The following is a 25,446-nucleotide window of genomic DNA, read 5'->3' on the forward strand; positions in this document are numbered from 1 at the left end:
CAATACCAATATTTAAGCTGGATTTGAACCAAATAGACACAATATTGACTAAAGTTGGGTCAATATCACATCATTTTTTTTTTTTTTTTAAATTAAACCATATTTTACTGCTATTCTTGTTAGCCAGGGGCACAAACCTACAAGCACAGACATGAACCATGTGCGCCCGCCTCCAAGTCTGAACTGCCCTGAGGCTTAAACAAAATACATTTCACTCATTATGTCCCTATGCATCACCAAGACTAAGGTACATTAATATGAAGCAGCAAGTGAAGAGGATAGAAGCTCTTTCATGTCAGTCCAACTTTATGTACTCTCCTCTACATTTAGAGCTCGAGTCTCCACGACGCTTAACCCCTCACGGGGCACCGAGGCCTTTTCCATGGTTATGCGTGACTGAGTGACAGGTAGTATTCATAAACAGATCCCCTCAATTAGAGCTGCAGTTTACCGCAGGACCTGCGGAAAAGGAGAAAAGTAGTAATACCTCCACTGCAAACGACAAATCGGTCTGGGAGGGAAACATGAAGGTTGTGCCAAGGTGAGGTGACTAAGAAAAAACGAATAAAAGGAAAACGGGATGTTTGGCCTTCATGTACAACAAAGTACCTCTGATGTGTTCACACGAACAGTGTTTACATCTTACATGTGTGTTTGCTACTCAGCAAATCACCTCACAGAGATCAACTCTCCTCAACAAGCCACAGTTTGAGGTATCATACACACTAAAGTTTATAGTTTGGAGTTAGGGGTTTGTTCAAATCCCTAAACCCCAAGTATGGGCAATAATAGCGATGCTTTCCTGAGCAAGCACCAACAAAATTCCAATATTGCAGAACTGAATTTGAGCAATGTGATAAGTGTGGGTGAGAAACAGATCAATATTTAAGTCCTTTTTTACTAAAAATCTCCACTTTCACATTCTTTTTTTTTTTTTGATGATTCACATTGTTCATATCGCCACCCACTGGTCAGGGAGGAGGATTTATAGTAAAACATTACTTAACACTTAAGATATATATTTAACCACTGGAGTCTTATGGATTACTTTTAAGATGTCTTTGTGCTTTTTGGACCTTCAAAATTCTGGCCACCATTCACTTGCATTGTATGGACCTACAGAGTGGAGATACTTTGCTAAAAATCTTTGTGTTCAACTGAAGAAAGTCATGCACATCTGAGATGGCGTAAATGAGATAACTTTCATTTTTGGGTGAACTTGCCCTTTAACAACATCAAAATAACTTATGAATGAATATTTAAAAGTGATCTTTTTTATTTTTATATATAGCAATGGACTTAAGCACTACTCCATTTATGACATGTGATATGGTGTTTATGTTATAGCTTGTATTAAGTGTTGGTGCTGTACTGTATCTTAAATACCTCTAGGCTCCCAAACAATTTTGCAAAGTAGAGAATCCAGAAAAAATGAAAAATAAGGCTACAAAAGCAGACCAGTTCACAAACAGCTTTATTACTTGCATAACAGAAATATTAGAGAAATACAGCGTATATCTATATACAGTATGTGCCTAGTAAGTACTTTTGGCACATGATAGAATGTGAATGGGCTTATCAAGGGTCTGCAGGTCCAGTCCAGCCACTCTTACACTAAGCAGGGGCTGTACATTACCTAGCAAACCTAAGATCACATAGTCGAACTGTGTGTTCTGATCTATACTTCTCTAAGCGCTCTCTAAAATCCCTCCCTTCACTTTATCACAAAACATGTCAGCAGTTTCTAAAGAATACACAATTTTGGGCCCTCTCCAATAAGCCAACCTCAGTTGAACTGATCCTGCAGTGTTTTTGAAAACAAAGTTTGTGAATTAAATGTCCAAAATACTACAAAATTGTCCAGACTATCATAAAAAACTAAAACAAATCAAATAGGCAGTACAGTCAGTATGCACATGATAAGTGCCATACTTGAGTGGGGATTTGTTCTTTATGACTGTGGCAGTTTTTCTACTGTGCAGCTATTTTCCTTATGTTGATGATCAGACGCTTGCTGTATTCTCTGTGGTCCACTGGCTTGGCCTCCACCACTGTCACTTTAATGCGAGATTCATCCTATGGAGACAAAACAAACATTTTCAAATTTCAACTATTCAAAAGCATTTCTAAAGATTTCTGCTTGAATATGAATATCATATGCTATTTTTAAGCACAAAACCCACCACATGAATAGGACTGTTTTATTCATAAAGAAAGCTGAGACAGGGAATAATCTTAGAAGAGAGGTGTTCCAGGTTTGAGCTAAGAAATCGCTGTAAATAGACTGCACTCTAAACAGATCTTACATTTTGGAAAAAAAAAAAGTGATGAGTATCTTCTAATGAGCCCTGTGGAAACTCTTAACTCCATTAGTTTAACCTAAAAACCTATTTAGCCACAATTGCACGCATTTGTGCTCAAATGCAGATAAACATCTTTAAATGTGATATTGCCTCAGAGACAGAGAGGGCAGGTTATTAACTCCCACTGATAGACAACCTGCTGGTTTAAATACATTAAACCGCCATATATACAGAACATTAATAAGCTTTAATGAGATGTTTCTCCTTAAAAGGTAATCAAATACAAAAACAATAAAAAAAAGGGACATAAAAAAAAGAACAGACTAAATATGCAACATTCAAAAGACAAAGTTTTGGCAATGCAGAATTAGGGTTAAACAGAAGGTGCCAAGTTAAAAAAAAGTTAAGCTTCAGTGACAGCATCTATGACATGATTTTTTTTACAGACAGCATGTTTACAGTAAAGGCCCAGATATACAGTTGAAGTTTACTCAGTGCCTCTTTGCTTGACATCATGGGAAAATTAAAATAAATCAGCCAAGATACAACGTTCATCTGTCTCCTAGAGGTGAACACAGTTTGGTGCGAAAAGTGCAAATCAATCCCAGAACAAAAGCAAAGGACCTTGTGAAGATGCTGGAGGAGCAGGTAGACAATTATCTATATCCGCAGTAAAACGAGTCCTATATTGATATAACCTGAAAGGCTGCTCAGCAAGGAAGAAGCCACTGCTCCAAAACCGTCATAAAAAAGCCAGACTACAGTTTGTATGTGCACATGGGGAAAGATCTTACTTTTTGGAGAACTGTCCTCTGGTCTGAACAAAAACTGAACTGTGTGGCCATAATGACCATCGTTATGTTTGGAGGAAAAAGGGTGAGGCTTGCAAGCTGAAGAACACCATCCCAACCGTGAAGCATGAGGGTGGCATGTTGTGGGGGTGCTTAGCTGCAGGAGGGGCTGGTGCACTTCACAAAATAGACGGCATCATGAATAAGGAAAATTATGTGGATATATTGAAGAAACATCTCAAGACATCAGCCAGGAAGTTTAAGTTGATCGCAAATGGGTCTTCCAAATGGACAATGACCTCAAGCATACCTCCAAAGTTGTGGCAAAATGGCTTAAGGACAACAAAGTCAAGGTATTGGAGTGGCCATCACAAAACCCTGGCCTCAATCTGATAGAAAATTTGCGGGCAGAACTGAAAAAGCATGTGCGAGCAAGGAGGCCTACAAACCTGATTCAGTTACACCAGTTCTGTCTGGAGGAATGGGCCAAAATTCCAGCAACTTATTGTGAGAAGCTTGTGGAAGGCTACCTAAAATTTATAACCCAAGTTAAACAATGGCAATCCTACCAAATACTAACAAAGTGTATGTAAACTTCAGACCCACTGGGAATGTGATGAAAGAAATAAAATCTGAAATAAATCATTCTCTCCGACAAATTTTCTATACGAAAAAAAAAAAAAAAAAAAAAAAAAAAAAAGAGTACATCACTTATGAAGTGCATTTAAACTGTTTTTCCTTTGCCCTGTCACGTGTGAAACACCACATTAACAGTACAGTACACAAACTTTTCATATTCGCCATACCTCTCCCACTGCATCATTCTTAACTGCTGAATCAAGTTTGTTGTCTTAAGTTACAACACTATGCCAGTATTCCCCACATTCCGTGATGCCATGACAGTGCTGCTGATGTTTTAAAGGAGCCGCATGTCTTTTGTGACATGAGCGATTGACACGAGTACATCACTTATGAAGTGCATTTAAACTGGAACGCTGCTTTCTGGTGTCCATGTAAACGTAGTCATTGTGTGACAGGTGTTTAAAAAAAAAACAATTGTATTATATTAGTCTTATGTTAAGCCTTATGGCTATACTTTCAAAATATTTGAATATTTAACCCAGTGCAATGCACTGCCCCCATAGACTTCAATAGTAAGTGCATTATTGTACACAGTAAAGGCAATTTTTGCTTGTTTTTTCAACAAGCTGACATTTTCTGTGGTAATCAACAGCTGCATGTAGCAAATGCTGTAGACAGAGCTTAACCCGAAATATTGTTTAGGAACAAACAGTATGCTCAAAGAATAGACTCCTTACTAGGTCATACATTATTTACCAATAAGTCTATCAACTGCAATATATCTGTAGAAGAATCAGCATAACAGTAGATGAGGGGAAATAATGAGGAGCCAAGAACACAAGACCACAATCTTAATTGCAGCAGGTCACTTGATGGGCAAAAGTCACAACATAGAATATATATATTTATTTTTTTAGAGATGTTGGTCATTTCTTCCCAGAAACCTTGGTTATAAGTGGGCAAGCAAAAGAAACCAGGCAGCAATTGTTATGCAAATCCACATCAGTTTTTGCTCTCTGAGCACTGGACTGTGCTGAGAAGGCAAGAGTTCATATTTAAGAAGCCTGTAATGGCTTTATGACAATCCTGTTTCTTTTCTACCATATCACATTTTTGTGGATTTCTACTTCAAACAGATAGTACAGACATTAAAAAGCAGAAGCATGTGAAAGGCAATAACAAAATGAGCAGCAGTTTAATATCAAACAAATTAGTGCATACTATTAAGTGAACATTTTATGTCTATGCAAACAGACATAAGCATTCCATTGACTTCAGCTGCAGTGATGGTAGATTAGAGGACTACTTGTTTATGCCTGGTGTCAATTACAATTAGGAGATCTGCAGACAAACTAAGAAATTTAACTAGAACAGAATGGAGAGATTTGTTAGCTTCAGTCTGCTTTAAGAGGCAAGAAAACATGCAAGTAGTTTATTTGGTTTCATGTGGGTTCAACGTTTTTATAAGTAGCTAACAGTTGTGAAACAAAAGGGAATGACTCCTTAGTGGGGGAAGTGTATTGACACGTGCATAATATTCTTGGCACAACTCTATACTAGGGATGCTCCAATCAGGATTTTTACAGCCGATACTGATCTTCTTGTCACCTGATCGGCTGATATTGATCCCGATCATTTCACCTTTTATCAAGGATCTCTGTCATATCTCGCTAAATGTAAGCTTTCAGCACACTGTCACTATTAACTGAATTTTCCTCTTCCCCGTAATATCTCTCTGCCTAGTTTTTGCTGACAAATAAAAGGTTAAAAGGCTTATTTAAAAGCTTTTTTAATAGGACTTTAAAACAAGTATAGGCTAACAAAATAGTCTCTATATTGAGATAGACAGCCCTATAAAAAAATGAAGCTTGGTGTCAAACTGAAGACAAACTGATAACCCACAGTTGCAATTAAACCTAATGTGACATTTTTGGTTATTGATTCATTGTCATCATTTCATATAATTATTATTATTCCTTATTTCATTTGTGTGTGTTTTTTTTTTTTTTTTTTGCATTTCAGTATATTTAATACATTATATTATGGTATCTTAATATTGTATAAAGAATTATTATATTTATAAATTCCTTCTCTACCCTTTTCATTTAGTTGGATGATTGTATTAATTGTTAATTTTTCACTTGTCGCTTGAACTTTAATGAGGGGAACACACGCTCTCTCATGTCATGAGTGCAAGAGATGAAAGGAAAGCGGAAAAAGAGCGAATGTTTCTGGAATCTACAGGTGCTACTATTATTAATGCCGTTTAATCGGGAGATATTTAATAAAGTTGTTTGAATTACACCACATCTTGTAACTCGCATTATATCTGAGATGCCTATGCCCGGCAGAGACTGAGACGCTGCCGCCATGAACGATAATAAGGACCGTTTCACAGCTTGCACTGTTTTTCCTTTGCCCTGTCACGTGTGAAACACCACATTAACAGTACAGTACACAAACTTTTCATATTCGCCATACCTCTCCCACTGCATCATTCTTAACTGCTGAATCAAGTTTGTTGTCTTAAGTTACAACACTATGCCAGTATTCCCCACATTCCGTGATGCCATGACAGTGCTGCTGATGTTTTAAAGGAGCCGCACGTCTTTTGTGACATGAGCGATTGGTTTATGCGATCGGCCAAATTACTGATCACAGATCGAGCCATAGGACGTGAATCTCGGCTGATACGATCGGCGGCCGATCGATTGGAGCATCCCTACTCTATACATCTATATTCACTGTAACATTACCAATGAAAATAAAAAAAAATTAAAACATTGAGGAAAGTATGAACCTTCCCTGAGGGCTGCCAAGCCATCACAACCATATTATTCCTATAGAACATAGAATAACTATAAAACAGCATACAGTTATTGATTGACCTTGCTACAATTTTCTTTTCATTGCTTAGATTCTAGAGGTCACATTAATTGTGAATAACCATTTTGTGATCCTACAAAGTTTTCTATTTGCTCCACTCTAAAGTATTTAACTGGACTTTAGTTGGTCTGATCTTTTTGAAGTCAAATTTGGTAAACCTAATAATATACATTTTTTGGAATAAGCATTTAATTTTCTCGTACTTTAATTACTGTGCTTAGCAGTTTGCATGATAAAACCCTCTCTGAAAAATCACGCCTTTACATTCATCTACTTTGAAGCACCATTGCCAGTGGCAGATAAATGTAAACTTCCGTCTTTGGCCACTGTCGCATACCGTGCTGTTTTTTTTAGTATCCCACCAAGAGCTTTGTGGGGGCTGGGGGGGTTTCCGAATGCAAGAACACTTATGTAAACACTTCCCTAAAAAACATGTATGATCAGGATCAGGTGAATCCCAACCTAGTCTAATTTTACAGGGCTATTAATACCAATTAGCTGACTAATTGGTTTTGGAAATGCACATCTCTAGTAAGACACCATTTATTCTATTATATTGTAAAACAAAGACTACACAAGACTGATTTAGTACAAAAGCTCAGTGATATAACCAGAAAACTGCAATTGGCTCCCAAGTCTTGTATATTTTGTCATTATACACCAATCAGCCACAACATTAAAACCACCTCCCTAATATTGTGTAAGTCCCCCTCATACCACCAAAACAGCGCCAACACGCATCTCAGAATAGCATTCCGAGGCGCTATTCTTCTCACCACAATTGTACAGAGCAGTTATCTGAGTTACCGTAGACTTTGTCAGTTCGAACCAGTCTGGCCATTCTCTGTTTACCTCTCTCATCAACAAGTCATTTCCGTCAACAGAACTGACACTCACTGGATGTTTTTTGTTTTGGCACCATTCTGAGTCAATTCTAGAGACTGTTGTGTGTGAAAATCCCATGAGAACAGCAGCTACAGAAATACTCAAACCAGCCCATCTGGCACCAACAATCATGGCATGGTCCAAACCACTGAGATCACATTTTTCCCCCCATTCTGATGGTTGATGTGAACATTAACTGAAGCTCCTGACCAGTATCTGCATGAAATTATGCACTGCAGCCACACGACTGGCTGATTAGATAATCGCATGGATGATTGTTGGTGCCAGATGGGCTGGTTTGAGTATTTCTGTTATGGTTGATCTCCTGGGAATTTCACACACAACAGTCTGTTTTGGCTGATCGGTGTATGTCCGTCTCTGGAGAAACTCTGATAGCCTGATAAGACCCATATTTTTATACTTTCGAGTTAAAGGTGACCTTCAAGAGTGCTGACTGTGGCCTTGTATTCTGATTCCATTACCTGAACATGTAATTTAACGAACTCCAGCAATGTGATGGCTGGGAATTCGGATACTGATACAGCATTTCAGATGAATACTAATTTCCCTGCAGAATAATAAATCGCATTACACAGAGACCGACTGCAGCACTGCTATATGGCTAACCCGATTAAAGAAATAAGCTACCCAATTTAAGGCTATAAATTATATATAGCTAATATGGAACGGAGTCAAATTTAAATTAATTTGAATTTTGAGAAGTAACATGAATCTGAACTCTAATAATCAGGAGGAAAGTGAGTGAAATAAAATAGCCTGGATGTTTTTCTTGCACTGGGTTCGTGAGCAGGTGTGTTTGAGGAAGGGAAACAGAGTAGATGGTGTTTTGGGCTTCAGGTACTCAGAAACCAACAAAAACATCCTCAACATTCACAGCTAATCTGTTACTGCGTTTCTGAAACGGCTGTTTGTAGCACATCATGAGGTGAAGGAACAAGTTGTAGAGCAATTTTCATCACCGGGACTGCGTTGGACTGTCTGCCAGAGATGGTGCATCAGTTTCCATAATTCTCAAACACATACTAAATGTACATGCTTTGTTCAACCTCCAAAAAGTACATTGTTTCTCCTCTTTTGTGGATCATTTTGCTTGTGAAGTAACAAAAGTGCTTATTTTCTTTCCCCTGTTGAAGGTGCACTCAGTAATGTTTTCCTCATTAAAAAAAGAACAACCACTAAAAATATAAATGGCACTTTTGGGGAAAAAAAAAAAATAATAATAATTTACATTGTTTACACTTACAAATGAAGATTCCAGTCATTTCATTCTGCCTAAAAAAAGCTGGTTTATTTTACAGGGAGATGGGCTGCATTCATGAGGGTCACTAAGTTATGACATAACCAGATAAATGCTACTTATTTTATCTTGATAATCCCCCTATTATCTGACATCTTCACTCATAGCATAATTTAATTGTGGCTGTCAGCAAATAACAGCACTGGCATTTGTAACTATTGCTTTTGCATAATGCTGCATTCACACCACTAGGTGTCAGTATGTCCAAGACAAATACAATTTCACCCAAACAAGCATAAACAATTAATGAGTGCAGCTTTAAATAGTGTGATCATTTTATGCTAAACTTACATTGTAGGTTTCCAGCTTCGCTCGGTTCCGGAAGAGAAAAGTATTGAAGTTTGCATGCTGGAAGACTTCATCAAACGCAGCCTCATTCTGTAAAAGATAGCGAGGCGAGAAATAATTATTAGATGGTTACAAACAACCAATGTAACTGCACATTAGATTTGACTCTTAATATAGAGCTCTCAAAGAAGACTGAATCAATCTTTCAGAAAACAATCTTGGGTTTGAAAGGCCGTTTCATGAACATATGCCACAAAAAGACTCCAATTCAGACACTATCTGCTTCTTCTCCCAACGCCTTTATAATAAGTCGGCTAATCTTTGAGGCCACACTTTCAAGTAGCTCATAGAAAGAAAGCGTAGAAAAACAGAATGAGCGCGAGCAGCAGACAGGAAGGAGTCTTACAGAGTCCTTAAGCTGGCCGAGGTACGCTGCGTTTTGGCCCAGGATGGTCTCGGCGCTGTCTTGAAAGCAAGTCACCCATTGGTTGTCTCCAAAATCAGCAACGTTGGCCTGGCAGAGAATGAGAGGACTATTATCAAAAACACAAACAAAAACACTTAATTCACACTTCATTACAAGACGCTTCCAATGAATATAGGCTACATCGAACCAGCAGATTTTCCGGCGAGGATGGGAAAAGTGTGCCAGGCCAGACACATCTGAGCCCCACTGGGTCCAAACATTCGCTAATACTCCAGTGTTACAGAGGACTGTGATGTGCTGACGGCAAACGGGACGAGAAACAAACAAACAAAAACAAAAACCCAGCTTATTTCAACATGTTTGGATGGTGGTGCCAAGGCGTGCTGTTTAAATGAGTTATAATATTTTAAAGTTGCTATTTTAAAACCTTTTTGAAAAAAAAAAAAAAAAAAAAAAAAAGAGGCAGCTTTAAAATAAAAAATAATCAAATGAAAAAAAAAGTGCAATTAACAAAACACAGACTGAACTGATAAAGGGCTAAACAGAAATAAAATGGCCTCAAATGAGCAATGTATTTAAAGCAAAAGAACAGCAATGTAGAAAGAATTCTGTACTAATTGGTTTCTGAAAATTACTACTTTTAGGTTTGTACATCTGGACAGTAGGGATATGTAAAACTAAATATTTTCATAATCGACTAGTCAGGGAGTTGTCTGAATGACCGGTTGGTCTTAGCCATGAAGAATTGGGCTGACTTAGACACAGCAATCAGACGTGTTTTTAGGGAGCATTCAAATATGACATGCTTGAGTTTATTACCAGCTGGATGGAACAGAACAGAATGCAGAGATCTTAAGACATTTTTTTTTTTATTTTTATAAGTTTAGCTATTTTTAACTCAGTGGTAGTCTTAAAAATGTGTCACAAAAAAGTTTAGATGATCTTAAATTTGGTGGATAATTATGCGACCATCCTGACCGGTCCCAATTGGACATTTTATTTCCTATTAAAAGAGGTAGAGGAGAGGTAGGTACAGCTGAGCAGTAGGTGTGAATGACAAAAATATAGTCACAGGAAACAGATAATGACACTGAAGAGATTAGAAGAGAAGATTGGAAGTCACGTGTGAAACGCCGAAGATTGGAAGAGAAGAACAGGTAGGTGTACAGAAGGAGACAGGAAAGCCAGAGAAAACTGACATGGAACTCAAATTAGTATTTCAGAAGGGGAAAGAGAAACAAGAGTGAGAGGCTTACCGAAAGCATGAGCCGATATTTGAAGTCGGGGAACTCTTTGTCACATTTCTCACAGCGGTACATGCCATTTTGCTGGTCCACCACCTTCTTGTTGCAGTCTTTACTGGGACACGCCTGATACAAGCAATTCTCTTTACGAATGTAGACTATGGTGGCGACACAAGAGAAATAATCAGCCTGGGAAGTGAAGACAAGTGTTGAAATTAATAATGGGAGACTCAAGGGGAAATATATTCAGTAGATTAAGATTAAATGGAGACATTAGTACCGTATCTGGAACACAAAGCTTATTCGATTAAAACTTATAACGTTTGGACAAACTTGACTGAATGTTTGTTTCTCAATCATGAAAGCATTTTTAGGATTTTTAGATCTTTAAGATTAGCAAGATATGTCCAAACTTCTGATTGGTACTGTTCATCTAACTACCAGTTCCATGGTATAAATCCCTTTAAGATCTTAGAATATAAATGTAGTGTTTATATAATATGATATACAGGGATTTAAAAAGAAAAACCAAGTGGAACCTCTTTCTAAAATAGGCCAAACACAAATGAAAAACTAAAACTTGCACTTATTCATTTAAAAGTGGGATATGCAAAGTATAAATATGCATAAACATAAAGAAAGCTTCTGAACAGGGCTGTAACTGAAGGGAAAGCAGCAGCCGTAAAGCACCTGGAGGGGAGGTCAAAGGCTCTGTGCTAAATGTATGCAGAGAGACAAAGGGAAGAAGAAAAAAAAAAGAAAAAGATACTGACTGGAGCTGCAGTAAAAAAAAAAATAAAAAAAAAAAGACACTTAGATACTCTGACTTATTCTGCACAGTTACAGCACCATTTAGCACAGGGGTTCTCAACGAGGGGTGTTCAAACGATGCCAGGAGGCTCTGAGAGCAAATCAGTAGAGGGGGGGGCGTTAGGTTACAAATGGGGGGTGTTTATCAGTCATAATTATCACATCTATTGTGATTGTGTTCCTCTTTGTATTAAAACGTTTATCTATACTTGAACTATATCGGAAGTGGTAGCCCTCGTGTGAAGACCTACTTGTTTAAAGACCAGCGAGTCTACCTGTGCGAGTCCACCGAGCAAGGACACTGACAAGGCGGCACTCACCACAGCAATTAAGTATCTTTTAATTTTATCTCTTTTCTTATTTTCCTTGTACATACTAACATGTCTACTTCATGAATAACTTATGCCTTCAAGCACATTCCTGTTATCTGTTACAGACCGTTTACACGATATAGATGCAAGACAAAACGCAACCCACACAACCTACGCCCACTTTGCACTTCAGCACCTGCTCCACTCTCTTTCTCAGTGGGACTCTGGAACTGCCAGTCAGCTGTGAACAAAGCTGACTTCATTCCAGCCTTTGCCACACAGTCCACCCTCAGCATCCTGGCACTGACAGAAACATAGATACGTCCAGAGGATACAGCAACACCTGCTGCTCTCTCCAATAACTTCTCTCACACCCCTCGACACAGGGTGGGGTGGGGGAACAGGTTTGCTCATTCATAACAACTGGACTTTTTCACCACACTCTTCTCTATGTAACAATACTACTTTTGAATTCCATGCCATACTACTTTTGAATTCCATGCTATTACTACAATGCAACCCACAAAAATACATGTTGTCATCCATCGCCCTCCAGGTCAGCTGGCAAACTTTCGAGGAGTTGGATGTCCTGCTGTCCTCCTTCCCAGAGGATGGTAAGCCACTTATGGTTCTTGGTGATTTCAACATACACCAAGACAAGCCCCAGGCCACTGAACTGAATGCTCTTCTGGCCTCATTTGACTTGGAAAGACTAAGCACCACAGCAACTCATAGATCGGGCAACCAGCTGGACCTCATTTTTACACGTAACTGTACCAGCTCAAATATTCTTGTTACTCCTTATATGTCTCTGATCACTACTTTATGATCATTACATTCCTTCCCACCTTCTCCAGACCATCTCTACGTCTGTCCTACCTGCACTCACACACATAATTAACACATCTCTACTTACAGGCACTTTTCCCACTACATTTAAGCAGGCTCGAGTAACCCCGCTGCTGAAGAAACCCGCACTTAACCCCACACAAATAGAACATTACGGACCAGTCTCTCTCATCCCATTCATGGCAAAAACACTTGAAAGGGCAGTTTTCAATCAAATCTCTGCCTACCTCTCACAGAACAAGCTGCTGGATGACAATAAGTCAGGCTTCAAAAGTGGACACTCCACTGAGACTGCCCTGCTCTCTGTCACTTAGTCGCTGAGACGGGCAAAATCTGAATCCAGATCATCTGTCCTGATTCTTCTGGACCTTTCTGCTGCCTTCAACACAGTCAACCATCAGATCTTACTCTCCACCCTCTATTCGCTGGGCATCACAGGAACTGTGCTTGACTGGTTTAATTCCTCTCTCTCAGGTAGGTCCTTCAAGGTTGCCTGCAAAGGAGAGGTGTCCAAGCCACATCAGCTACTTACTGGGGTACCTCAAGGTTCAGTGCTTGGACCACTTCTCTTCACTATATACACAACATCACTGGGACCCATCATTCAGGCACATGGTTTCTATTACCACTGCTACGCTGATGCCACGCAACTCTACTTGTCTTTCCAGCCCAACGACACCACAGTGACTGCTCGAATCTCTGCCTGCCTGGCAGACATCTCGGCCTGGATGAAGGAACACCACCTGCAACTTAACCCAGCCAAGACCGAACTCCTTGTCTTTCCAGCCAACCCTGCTGTTGAACACAACATCATGCAGCTGGGAGCAACTACAGTAACGCCTTCCAAAACAGTCAGAAATCTAGGGGTGACCATCGATAACAAACTACATTTCACAGACCACATCTCAAAGACCGCAAGATCATGTAGATTTACACTCTAGAATATCAGGAAGACCCCCTCCTCTCTGAACATGACACACAACTTCTTGTTCAGTCACTTGACATAACTAGACTGGACTACTGTAACACTCTCATTGCAGGCCTTCCTGCATGTGCAATTAGACCCCTGCAAATGATCCAGAATGCAGCAGCACGTCTGGTCTTTAATCAACCAAAGAGAGCGCATGTTACACCACTCCTTGTCTCTCTTCACTGGCTGCCTGTTGATGCATGTATCAAATTCAAGGCTCTGATGCTGGCATACAAAACGGTCACTGGGTCTGCTCCAGCATACCTAAAATAATTTCTGCAGAGCTATGCGCCCACTAGAAGCCTGCGGTCGGCTAGGGAACGTCGCCGTGTTGTACCAACACAAAGAGGCACAAAAACACTTTCCCGGACTTTCGGCTTCATCATACCACATTGGTGGAATGACCTTCCCAACTCCTTCCGTGAAGCTGACTCAACTTCTGTCTTCAAAAAACGGCTGAAAACACATCTTTTCCATGAGCACTTAACCAGTCACTAAAAAAATAAAAATAAAAAAAGATTCCTTGTTGCACTTTAATCTGTTTTGAATGCTATTCTGTTGCTAGTGAAACTTTGTAATATGGCACTTTTCGTACCACTGTCTCCTTAAGATGATTCGCTTATGTTTCTGCCAAATTAATAAATGTAAAAGGAGCGAGAAGCGGAAACCATTTGAATTTGGCACAGAATTCTACATCACCACCCTTGAATTTACTATAGTAACACTAACTATACTTTAGGCAGAAATAGATTGATAATAAATATCATATCACTACTTCAGCTCTATTAAATTTATCATAGGCTACATTAGGGGAGTGAGGGAATACAATTAAACTTCGTTACAACTTACAAATATTTATGTTTTGTATTTATTGTTTTTATATGCGTCTATAATTACAAAAATGGAATGAAGTAGGGGGCGTTCATCAAAAAAAGGTTGAGAACCACTGATCTAGCAAGCAAGAGAAGGGTTAAATTGAAAGTTGTGTGTATGGGGCATTAGAAGAGTAAAAAGGGAGTAACGAAATGTTTTGTGGTGTCAGCTAAGGGCACCTTACTGTTTTACACACATCACACACAGAGGAGAGAGAAGTGAAAGACTGCAGATTACAGGGTGAAAGAGCGGTCACACAAGCTGGTATGAGCGTGCCTGTGCTCTGACAACTGCTCTTCACAAGTGCTCTGGAGACATGCAAAAAACCAAACCTCTCCAACACACTAGCGGTGGGGATTTTTATTGAACAGTCACGATTTGGTTTGATTCTGGGATTCCCGATCCAATTCTTGATGCATTTCAATTTGTCAACATCATAGAGGTGCAAATCTTTGGCACATTTAGGTGGATTGTTGCAAATTTCTGAGCAAAGATTCTGCATAAAAGAGTGTCGACACTGACCCGCCAATAATAACAGAATAAGCAGGTATATTAAACTTATATCTGAGGCAGCTCTACAGCTCTCATTTCATGTAAATTAAATGCTGGAATGCTGGATTAAAGGGACATTAAACTTTGTTGTTTTCTGTGGATGTGCACAAGTTGGATCAACTTTTCAGCACATGATACAATGAGTCCTGCAATTGAGATTCCTGAATAAATACAAGTATTCCCTTTAAATATAGAGTTCATGATGGAGAACACTGTTTAAGATGTTGTAAAATTAAGTGGTAACACTACAATAAGGTTCTATTAGTTACATTTACTAATCCTCATACCATCCCACAAGTGTATGACTTTCTTCTGCAGAATACAAAGATTTTTAGAAGAATATCTCAACTCTGTATGTCCATACAATGCAAGTGAACTGTGATCAGGCCTTTGAAGCTCCAAAAAGCAGATAGTCAGCATAAACCATCTATCAGACACCAGTGGTTTAATCAATGTTTTGGGTGAGAACAGACCAAAATATAACTCCTTTTTCACTGTACATTAAAAATGTGATAATGATTTCAAGCTTGATTACACTTCCTATAGCGCCATCTAGCACTCTGCGTGTGTCAAGCACTAGAGAGCGTTCACAGATTAATTTATAGAAATACAATCATTCATTGTTAGTTCATAAATATTAAAGTTTATGTATACAACTTAATTAAAAAAATATGAGTATGTTGAAACTATAAAATTAACCAAGATTAATAAATGCTGAAAATGTATTGTTCATTGTTAGTTCATGTTATCTACTGTGGTTAATGTTAACAACTACAACCTAGTAGTGATGTCAAAAGTACAGGTACTTCGGTACCAAGTCTAAATACTAAACAAAAAATAAAAATAAAGATGTAATGATACCAGTGTTTCTGCAGTACCGAGCACAAACTCAATACGGTCCCCGCACGCTATCTGACTGATATTTGAGCGCATGTTCTGATACTCATTTTACACTGAAACGGACAATTAATCAAATTAAAATTGTGATATTTTTAAACCACAAATGGATGAGATTTGATTTAATAAATATATTCATAAAAATACAGTCTGCATGTACATTAACTGCAAAGTTAATGTGTGAAGCAGCTCACACTCAAAACGCCACATTTTAGGAGCTTCGTGCGCTGTTTATTGTAGTAGATGATGTAACACTACTTCGATGTGACATGCAGAGCACCTGCAGACTATACATTTATATAATTAAATCACAGTTTTTTGCACTTCAATAATCATACTGGACCATATAACTGTCTTATCTGAAAGTGAGAAACAACTGTCAAAACAAAACCATAAGTCTTCACATCAAAATAAAAGATCACTTAAAAATAAGGCACGTGGAATTAAGAAACTGCGACAACTATATTAATAGTATTTATTAAAATGTATTTTATTATTATTATTATGTTGAACCCATATCTCACAAGCAAGTACTGAATAAAGGTTTTATAATGTGATGCGCTGTTGTGCAGCACTTTATTTGACCAAAAAAAAAACAAAACAAAAAAAACAATGTAGTGTTTTGGATTATGTTGTGAGGATCTTTACAAAAGTTCTTCATTTGATAAAAAAAATTTGCAAAGGTATGTTGTAATTTTTCTCTTTTCATTTGATTAAAGTTTGGATTTATTTGATTAGACACAACATTGATGATGAAATTGAACTGAACGTGGAACATTAAAACATGGAATACAGAAAAAAAAAAAAACTTGGAATTTGGGAAAAAATTAAATTTAGAAAAAAATTTTCTTCATATGGTCCTTCTTAAAAAAAAAAAAACTGAAGCAATTTTTACTTTAAAAAAAAAAAAAAAAAAAAAAAAAAAAACTCAAAGGCTGTAGGCACCCCTTTGTGCCAATTTTGCTGCATTGTCACCGCTTAGCTGCATCCGTAATGTTTTGTCCTGCATATGCTTTTTAATAAACAGAATTAATGATTTAAAATTCTGATTATACATTTTTGTGGACTGATCCAAAATCATTTAAAGAATTGCATGCATCTTTTAAAAAAAAAAAAAAACTATTTTCCCCACCCCTACTACTACACAGACACACACACACACACAGAGAGAAACACACACAATTATAAATGTTTGCCCTAGTTACAGTATGCTGATAAGTGCACTAAGATGAGATTGTTCTTTGCAACGACCTACAGGTGAGCTTAAAAAATGTCTGCCTTAGAAAATTAGGTGTTGATTCATATTTGTGCTGTAAAATTGACTCTTTAATGAAAAGCAAAAAAAGGGCACTGGGCTCAGTAGATTTTCATCTCTCTTTAGACCATAATCTACACGGAGCCTCTGGCAAAGTCTTAACCCCACATTTTCTAAGGAAATGAGTAACAAAAACAAAAACAAATGGCAAAACGTGTTACTGCTGTAATTGATTTCTCTCCTCGCAGGTTTACTGCTGACCACTCAGTTGTTTTGCTTCGAGAATTTGACCCCAATTAACTTCTAGAAGGGGCAGAATTGATATTCCATGTCACTTCAAAGAAATAAAAAGCCTCCAGGGAACTGTGAACGACAATGACAGAAAGCTCAGAGAAAAAAGGCTTGCCATTCAATAAGGTGTAATATCCCTATAAATTACTGTCATTTCACTTAGACACACAAAAACCCCTCAAAGTTTCCGCTACTCTGAAATGCAATAATTAATTCAGTAAATACCTACATAATTCACATTCTCTTCCTTGATTAATGGGTCCTGGCAGAGGGTGAAAAGCAGAATATTTTTTTATATTCTATATTTTATATTTTTTAAAGTTGCCTATCACTGTGGTTGACAAATTATCTTGTTCTTTTACATGAGTTAGGGTTGTGTTTGGCTGTGCCAGAACTTACCTAGGCACTGTATAGTAGGGCATTTTTGACCAGGAGTATAATTATGCTAACATGGCACTATGGGACAGAAAACTGGGACACAAACTTTTTTGTGAAGAGCACACTTAATTACAACTGGCTGTAAGCTTTTAGTGGCCTGACCTCATGTCAAGCTGAGACCCTATCACAAAGTGGACAAAAACAGGTACACAGTGGACAGGTACAATGGGAGTATGAGTATTTTGCTCTGTTTTACTGTTTTATTTATTTGTTTGTTTCTGGCTGAAGAGAAAAAGGTCCAAGTTTATTTATTTTTAACAGGACACAAGTGTGAACCCTCAAAGAGCAGCCTAAGTTTTTTTATTGGCAGTAGAACATGAATTTGTCAAAAAGAATCACTTACTAGTTTCTGTTTATCATATCACAGTACAAATTGCAAAATCACAATATTTTTCAAAATAATCGCAACATGACTCATGTCATGATTTTAGATCACAAGATCCAATGAGGTTAAAAGTTATAGACATAGTTGCCATATTGCTTTGTGCTGTATATGGGAGATAACAAATGATTTGTGCAATGAAAAGAACAATATGTAAGTGTTATCCACTCTTAAACTTTTAAGGGTTTTTTTTTTGGGGGGGGGGGGGGGGGGGGGTATTTTTTGTCCTTTTTGGAGCTTGACAGCTCGAAGTAACCATATTACTTTCATTGTCAAAATGCCCTGTACATACATTATTATTTTTTTATGTCTCTTTTCATGTTCCACATGAGAAAGTCATAAGGGATTGGAGTGACGCAAGGGTGAGAAAATAATGAGGATGTCACATTCAAATCTGCTCCACAATTTCTCAAAAATGGAGAAATATACTTTTTATCCTAAAAATCGAAAATATCCTTATCAAGTAATCACACATAACTGATTGGTCTTTTCTTATCAGTGCTGAGACAAGAACAGGTACAACATTACATAGTCTATGTGCTACTTAAGCAGCAATCTGCACAACTTACACCTTAATAATGACACTAAGAATCTCTATTGGCTTTTAATTAGAAATGCACAGAGAATACCTGAATTGAGAGATTTAACATCCAAGGCAATAAACCCAGGACCATTTTCAGGGACCTGTTTCATGCCAATTGGCATTCTAGATGCTTTGATTTCTACGGTATGGACTTTGCTTGCAATTACAAAATTTACTTTAGGGCGAGTAAATGATAGAATTTTCATTTTGGGTGAACTATACCTTTAAGCACCGGAGGGTGTAGTTCCTGCATCTACAAGCAAGGGCTACCAGGGACCTGCTTACCAGCCAATTCTTGCCCCCCCTGGATGATACAGCGTTCAACTGCAGTGTGCAATGCAACAGTCCGTGTCCCTGTGCTAAATCACACCTTCTGGCAAACATACTTCAAAGATTTACAATGCTGAGAAAACGGGAAGTCCAGTTTTCTTTCTGCTTTAATAATTGATGTCCAACTTGTATAAAAACAGTCCTCTCATTTTTCATTCTCTCTTGTGATATTGTGAGGCTTCATTCAGCAGTCTCTCTGCAACCCCCTCCTCAATTCATCGTACTCCACGTGATAAGCTTGTCATTTTTCTTTTCTCTGGATATCCCCTCTTTAATATTGCCATCCGAACACAGATTCTCAACTCCCATCCCTCAAGCCTAAATAAAAATGGCCTGTTAAGTAAAACTCTTTGTCAGCTATAAAAAATTAAATCTCTGGAAACAAAGACCTTCAAAATGGCAATAAGTAACAGTAGGTTTCAGTATCACAACAAAATGCATACAATTGATACAGTCCGCGAAACATGAGTTTTATTAACTGCTGGACTCTGTTGCTCCTTCAATAGAGAATACTGCCACATACGTGATGGAAAAACCAGCAGAAAGTGGCAGATTTATTATGCATTTTATCTGTAGTATAATCTCTTGATTAATAGGCTCAGTAAATGAAGTCCTGCTAATCTAAATTTTTAATCTCAGTGCTGAATGTGAGTAATGCTTAAGCACACACTTTGGGTATTGCTCCTTCAATAGAGAATACTGCCACATACGTGATGGAAAAAACAGCAGAAAAGAGCAGATTTATTATGCATTTTATCTGTAGTATAATCTCTTGATTAATAGGCTCAGTAAATGAAGTCCTGCTAATCTCCAATTTTTTATCTCAGTGCTGAATGCAAGTAATGCTTAAGCACACACTTTGGGCATTATATTGTGTGATTAATGAATAGGGAGAGCTGTAACAGTGTGGTTAAATTACTGTTTCCCTCTGTCTTTGGTTTTAGGACACGTGTCACACAAGACCGACTGATTACAACTTATCAGATGAAGAGACACGCAGAGACCTTTGACAAGATGATGCTCCTCAAGGCGTATTAGAGTAACTTAATGGGGTCATATACTTTTTATATTATTTCATTTGACCTTAATGTAAATTTTTTTGTAACAAAAACAGATATAATTTAGTTTTAAATGACCATTTTCCATCCTCTCTCTGGGGTGCCTTAATGTAAATTCCCTCTTTGCATATGAAATGAGCAACAGCACTTTGCTGCGTGCAGCAATTTTTCTACATACTATATTCACTAACAGGTTTCTCACATTGGTATCCTTCAGTGGAATATGCAGTGGTAGGTAGGGTTGGACGATATGAAAAAAATAGGGTGAAAATATTTCTATTTAAAAAAAATATTGCAATATCCGATAATATTGTAAATCCCCCTGCGCCGAGTTTATGTAAACGTATTACCTACCTGACACAAGTGATAAGACAAAAAGGATTTTAAAAAATGTACACAAAACAAAAAACCCCCCCCACTAAAAATATGATTAAAGCCTGCACCAAGCAGAACTTGCTTCACAACTCACTTTCCCTTAAAGGTGCTGTAAGCGATTTTTTTCATGGAAAGTAGCGCATTCTCATAGTACTGCAATTGCAGCAAATTACTGAGGTATAATGCATTTTTATGCCATGTTGTTTATAACAGTTGTTAGTTGAGGGTTTTATTTTACTACTGTTGTTTTTAACAACCGTTTCTGCTGTCAATAAAGCTAATTTTGGTATCTTTGGAATTTGGGGTTTAGGAAAAGGGGGTGTGGCTAATCCAACGGCTCAGTCTTGAAGTAGAATGGCTAAAATCGCTTACAGCACCTTTAATGTCTAATTTACATTTATGCATTTGGCAGACACTTATATCCAAAGCAACTTAGAGCATTCAAGGTACTGATTCCAGAATTCTGAAGGTCCAAAAAGCACATAAAGGCAGCATAAAAGTAATACATACGACTCCAGTGGTTAAATCCATATTTTTTTTAAGAAGCAATATGATAGGTGTGTGAGAAACAGATCAATTGAAGTGCTTTTTTTCTATAAATCTAAACTTTAACCAGCCCTTCCTATGTGCGTTCACAAGAGAACAGTTCTTTTTTTTTTAGATTTGCATTCTTCATCCATATTGCCACAAACTGGGCAGGGAGGAGGAAGAAAAAAAAGGGAGGGATAAAGCAAAGAATAAATAAATCATATTTGCACAACCGCCCAGTAGGCGGCGATATGCAACGAAGAATGCAAATCGCCAAAGAACAGAAGAACTCTCATGAAGGTGCATATGAGGGGTGTGTGAAAGTAGATTTATAGTAATAAAAGTACTTAAATATTCATATTGCTTCTGAAGACATGGATTTAACCACTGCAGTCATGTGGATTACTTTTATGCTGTCTTTATGTGCTTTTTGAGCTGATATTTTCTTCTACAAATCTTTGTTTTTGTTCAGCAGAAAATGAAGACCCTTTAATTATTAAATTTCTAATATATGTGCTGTTTTTATCTAGTTGCTTAGCCATAGTGTATTTGATACAGCCCATGTCGGAGTCTGGAGCAGGGGTCGGCAACCTTTTTGACATGAAATGCCAATGCACATTTTTATTCTAATCACTGTGCTGATTAACCTTTCACTTGATTTAAACCAGTTAATATTTGTTACCACATAAAGCACATTTTTAGGTAAATTTTTGTCAATGTGTAAATGTTTTTCAAAATTTTAAATTCACTTTTGAAAATTCTTCTGTTGGTTGCTTCTAATTTAATACAGCTTATTTTTCATAAATTATATTATCAACATAACAGTTTAAGTGTAAAATTTGCCAAAACCTGTTGATCCATGTTATCCAGCTTGATTTGTGAATGTTCCATAGAGCATTATGAGTGCTTCAATGGAAGGAAATCAGACCTTATGTACAAAAGGAGTTAACAGTTAATTACCACAAATTTGCTTATTTGATTAGTGGGATAAAAATTGTGTGGAATCGTAATTTTTTTTTTAATTCATTTTATGTAATAAAAAAAAAAAAAATCCTGAAATTAAATTTTCCAGGTTTCATTTTGAATCAGACTTTTGAACCGCACTGTAAGCGTTTGTTCTTTTCCCTTAATAATGTAGTTTTAGTTTGAGAGTCATTGCGGTTTAAGTAACATGTATTCTGGGTTGGATATATCAAACATTGTGTATCTTCTTACATCAAGTGTTGTTTTGAAAGTAAAAAGCAACAAATAAATAAAAAAAGAATTAAAAAAAAGGATGTCATCCGCTCAAACGCACAGCAGCAGACGCAAAGCAGATGCGTTAACAAGCGCTGCCTGAACTGATCTGCGCATCAGTGTCAGCGGCTTGTGATAAGCAATTGCGTTGGTCATGGGAATGCTCGTACGCTGAATAGGGCAGTCTTGTCACACTTTAATAGTGTTTAGCTTTCCACTCCGATCATAACCACATAAAACACGCTGCATGATTATAAGGAAGAATTACATCAAAAGGTAGATTGGCATGCGGATGAGGGACATATAAGTAAAATACTAGTTTCTCTCTCTTGCTGTCACGTGCCAGTGATTACCCCTTCACATGCCAATGATGACATGAGTGCCATAGTTAGCCCCTGGTCTATAGTGTATGTTATAACTGCTATGGAAAATGTTTCATGATTTTCATAGAACGTTGTCAGTCCAAAAAAAAAAATTTGCATCCGGCCTCTAATCAGTAATATATTACCGGTTTAATTATTTGATTCATATCTAAAAAAGTACGTGTATGATTAATACTGGGCTACTATTTTTTATATTTCATAACTTCCCAGCCCCATGGTTTGTCATATACAAATATTGTCGATCATAGTCGGTCTATGACTGTTGCAAATGACATTAACAGATATCTGTCAGATATTGTTGATATTCAATTACATCTACCACTAGGGCTGGGGGATAGGGTGGTGTTATGTTTTGCCTTTCTTATGCCATTTTCTAATGTGTTTTCTTTGCAGACAAAATCTATACTGAGAGCAAAGTGACGTACCTTGTCTCCATGGCCTAAGTGCTCATTCTTTACTTCCGCCAGAGTCTTCCAGTTTGTGTTTCCACCACCTCCTGGTCCTCTCATCTCAGTCATAGACTGTCCATCCATAGCATGTCCTTCCTTGTCATACCTGTACACAAAAACATACTCTTAGCCCATATTACTGTCAATCATCAAGAAATAATTAATAAAATAACTCGCACATCTGTTCTTCTGTACACAACGGCAACAGCTCATCTGTTCAGACAGCTAAATAGCTGATATCTTAACTCTGATCTACAGAGAAGCAACATCCGAACAGCAATAATGTGATCGACACTAGCTAGGGAGATTCAAGCTAAAAACAACAGCAGTTGTGACCGAAGAGTCACTAGGGCTACTAGCGAAATGAATCAACAGTGAAGGAACGGTTCAGGGAGATGGGGTCAGGGTTGCCACGGTGCAATCAGAAACCCATTTTCACTTGGTGCTCCGGAGTGGCTGGGTGGGTGAGGGAGAGTGTGTGAGTGTGTGTGCGTTGTAGAAAGAAAAAACAAAACCCACTCAGGTTGAAGCTGTGTATCTGAGGGATCAATACACCATTCTAATCTACTGACCGTAGGGCTGGGCAATGGAGGGGTAAGGAAGGGGTGGATCATTAAATACAAGGGTTCAAGGCTTGTTCTGGGAGGCATGACTAATTGAAAATATCCACGTTAATACAGAAGCGTGTGGCCTCAGCTACTTGTGTTGTGTTTTCCTACTGAAAAATGTGTTTAATTCCAAAGCACAGCTCCTAGTCTCTTACCTCCTCTTTGTTGTTGTTACATCACTGTACTTATGTACTTCCGAAAATAATTCCCTAAATATAGCGCTAGTCGTGCGTTGCAGAGAGGATCAGCCTACTTCTGATTAAAAAAAATTTTTTCCCTCCAGCTTTTCCAAGAGCACGCTTCAATGAAAAGCGGATATACAGAAAAAGCAGCCCGTTGTCAAGCGCATCAAAAAGACGCTGACTTTGTGAGCAACTGATACTATACTGGAAATAAAGAAAGCAACTAATTGTAAAACTTGCTGATGAGTCATACTGTAAGAATAAACAATGCAGCTGAATAAAACAAATGCTTCACATGGCAAAGTCCTGATGGTGTGCAGTAATTGGCTGACTGGGCCGAATGTAAGGATGATGGGCAATGCCAGAGGAAGGCAGAATGAAAACGGGAAAAGCAAATTGAAAATGGCATGCGCTTTAGAGCCGTAGAGTGACAGGCTGGAGCTCAGTGCAGCGTGTCTGAACTGAGCCGAGCAGACAACAAGAGGAAAGAAGCGAGATTGGGCACAGAACAGACTGTCACATGTCAGAGGACATAAAACACTTATGACAAGAATAGGAAGAGAGGGGAAAAATAAAGAATACATGTGCATCTATGACTGTGAGCCATCATAGATAATAGGTTTTGGTTAATCGCTCAAAAAAAAAAAAAAAACTTGATTGCTTTTAAAAATAGTTGCACTATTATACAAACAATAGCATGCAAGTATAAACACCATAGTTTGGTGCGAAAAGTGCAAATCAATCCCAGAACAACAGCAAAGGACCTTGTGAAGATGCTGGAGGAAACAGGTAGCCATATATAGAGGACAGTAAAACGAGTCCTATATCGACACAACCTGAAAGGCTGCTCAGCAAGGAAGAAGCCACTGCTCCAAAACTGCCATAAAAAAGCCAGACTTCAGTTTGCAAGCGCACATGGGGACAAAGATCTTACTTTTTGGAGAAATGTCCTCTGGTCTAATGAAACAAAAATTTAACTGTTTGGCCATAATGACCATCATTATGTTTGGAGGAAAAAGGGTGAAGCTTGCAAGCCGAAGAACACCATCCCAACCATGAAGCATGAGGGTGGCATGTTGTGGGGTGCTTTGCTGCAGGAGGGACTGGTGCACTTCACAAAATAGATGGCATCATGAGGAAGGATAATTATGTGGATATATTGAAGAAACATCTCAAGACATCAGCCAGGAAGTTTAAGCTCGGTCGCAAATGGGTCTTCCAAATGGACAATGACCTCAAGCATCCTCCAAAGTTGTGGCAAAATGGCTTAAGGACAACAAAGTCAAGGTTTTGGAGTGGCCATCTCAAAGCCCTGACCTCAATCTGATAGAAAATTTGTGGGCAGAACTGAAAAAGCATGTG

The 25,446-nt window shown here is 38.0% G+C and overlaps 1 protein-coding gene across 1 annotated transcript in view; it reads right to left on the minus strand.

Annotated features, from left to right (window-relative positions):
• Window positions 1–1,456: 1,456 nt before the first annotated feature.
• rpa1 (replication protein A1) overlaps window positions 1,457–25,446 on the minus strand; it is a 45,226-nt gene continuing 21,236 nt past the window's right edge. Inside the window, exons 13-17 of the mRNA XM_051666135.1 lie at window positions 23,271–23,400; window positions 10,737–10,913; window positions 9,460–9,567; window positions 9,057–9,143; window positions 1,457–2,076 (exon numbers count right to left, since the gene is read on the minus strand). Of these exons, the coding sequence (XP_051522095.1) occupies window positions 1,972–2,076; window positions 9,057–9,143; window positions 9,460–9,567; window positions 10,737–10,913; window positions 23,271–23,400 (607 nt within the window). The 3' untranslated portion in view covers window positions 1,457–1,971. The remainder of the gene's footprint in view (window positions 2,077–9,056; window positions 9,144–9,459; window positions 9,568–10,736; window positions 10,914–23,270; window positions 23,401–25,446) is intronic.

Source organism: Myxocyprinus asiaticus, chromosome 31 (assembly GCF_019703515.2).
Source record: "Myxocyprinus asiaticus isolate MX2 ecotype Aquarium Trade chromosome 31, UBuf_Myxa_2, whole genome shotgun sequence".
In the NCBI taxonomy this organism is placed as follows: domain Eukaryota; kingdom Metazoa; phylum Chordata; class Actinopteri; order Cypriniformes; family Catostomidae; genus Myxocyprinus; species Myxocyprinus asiaticus.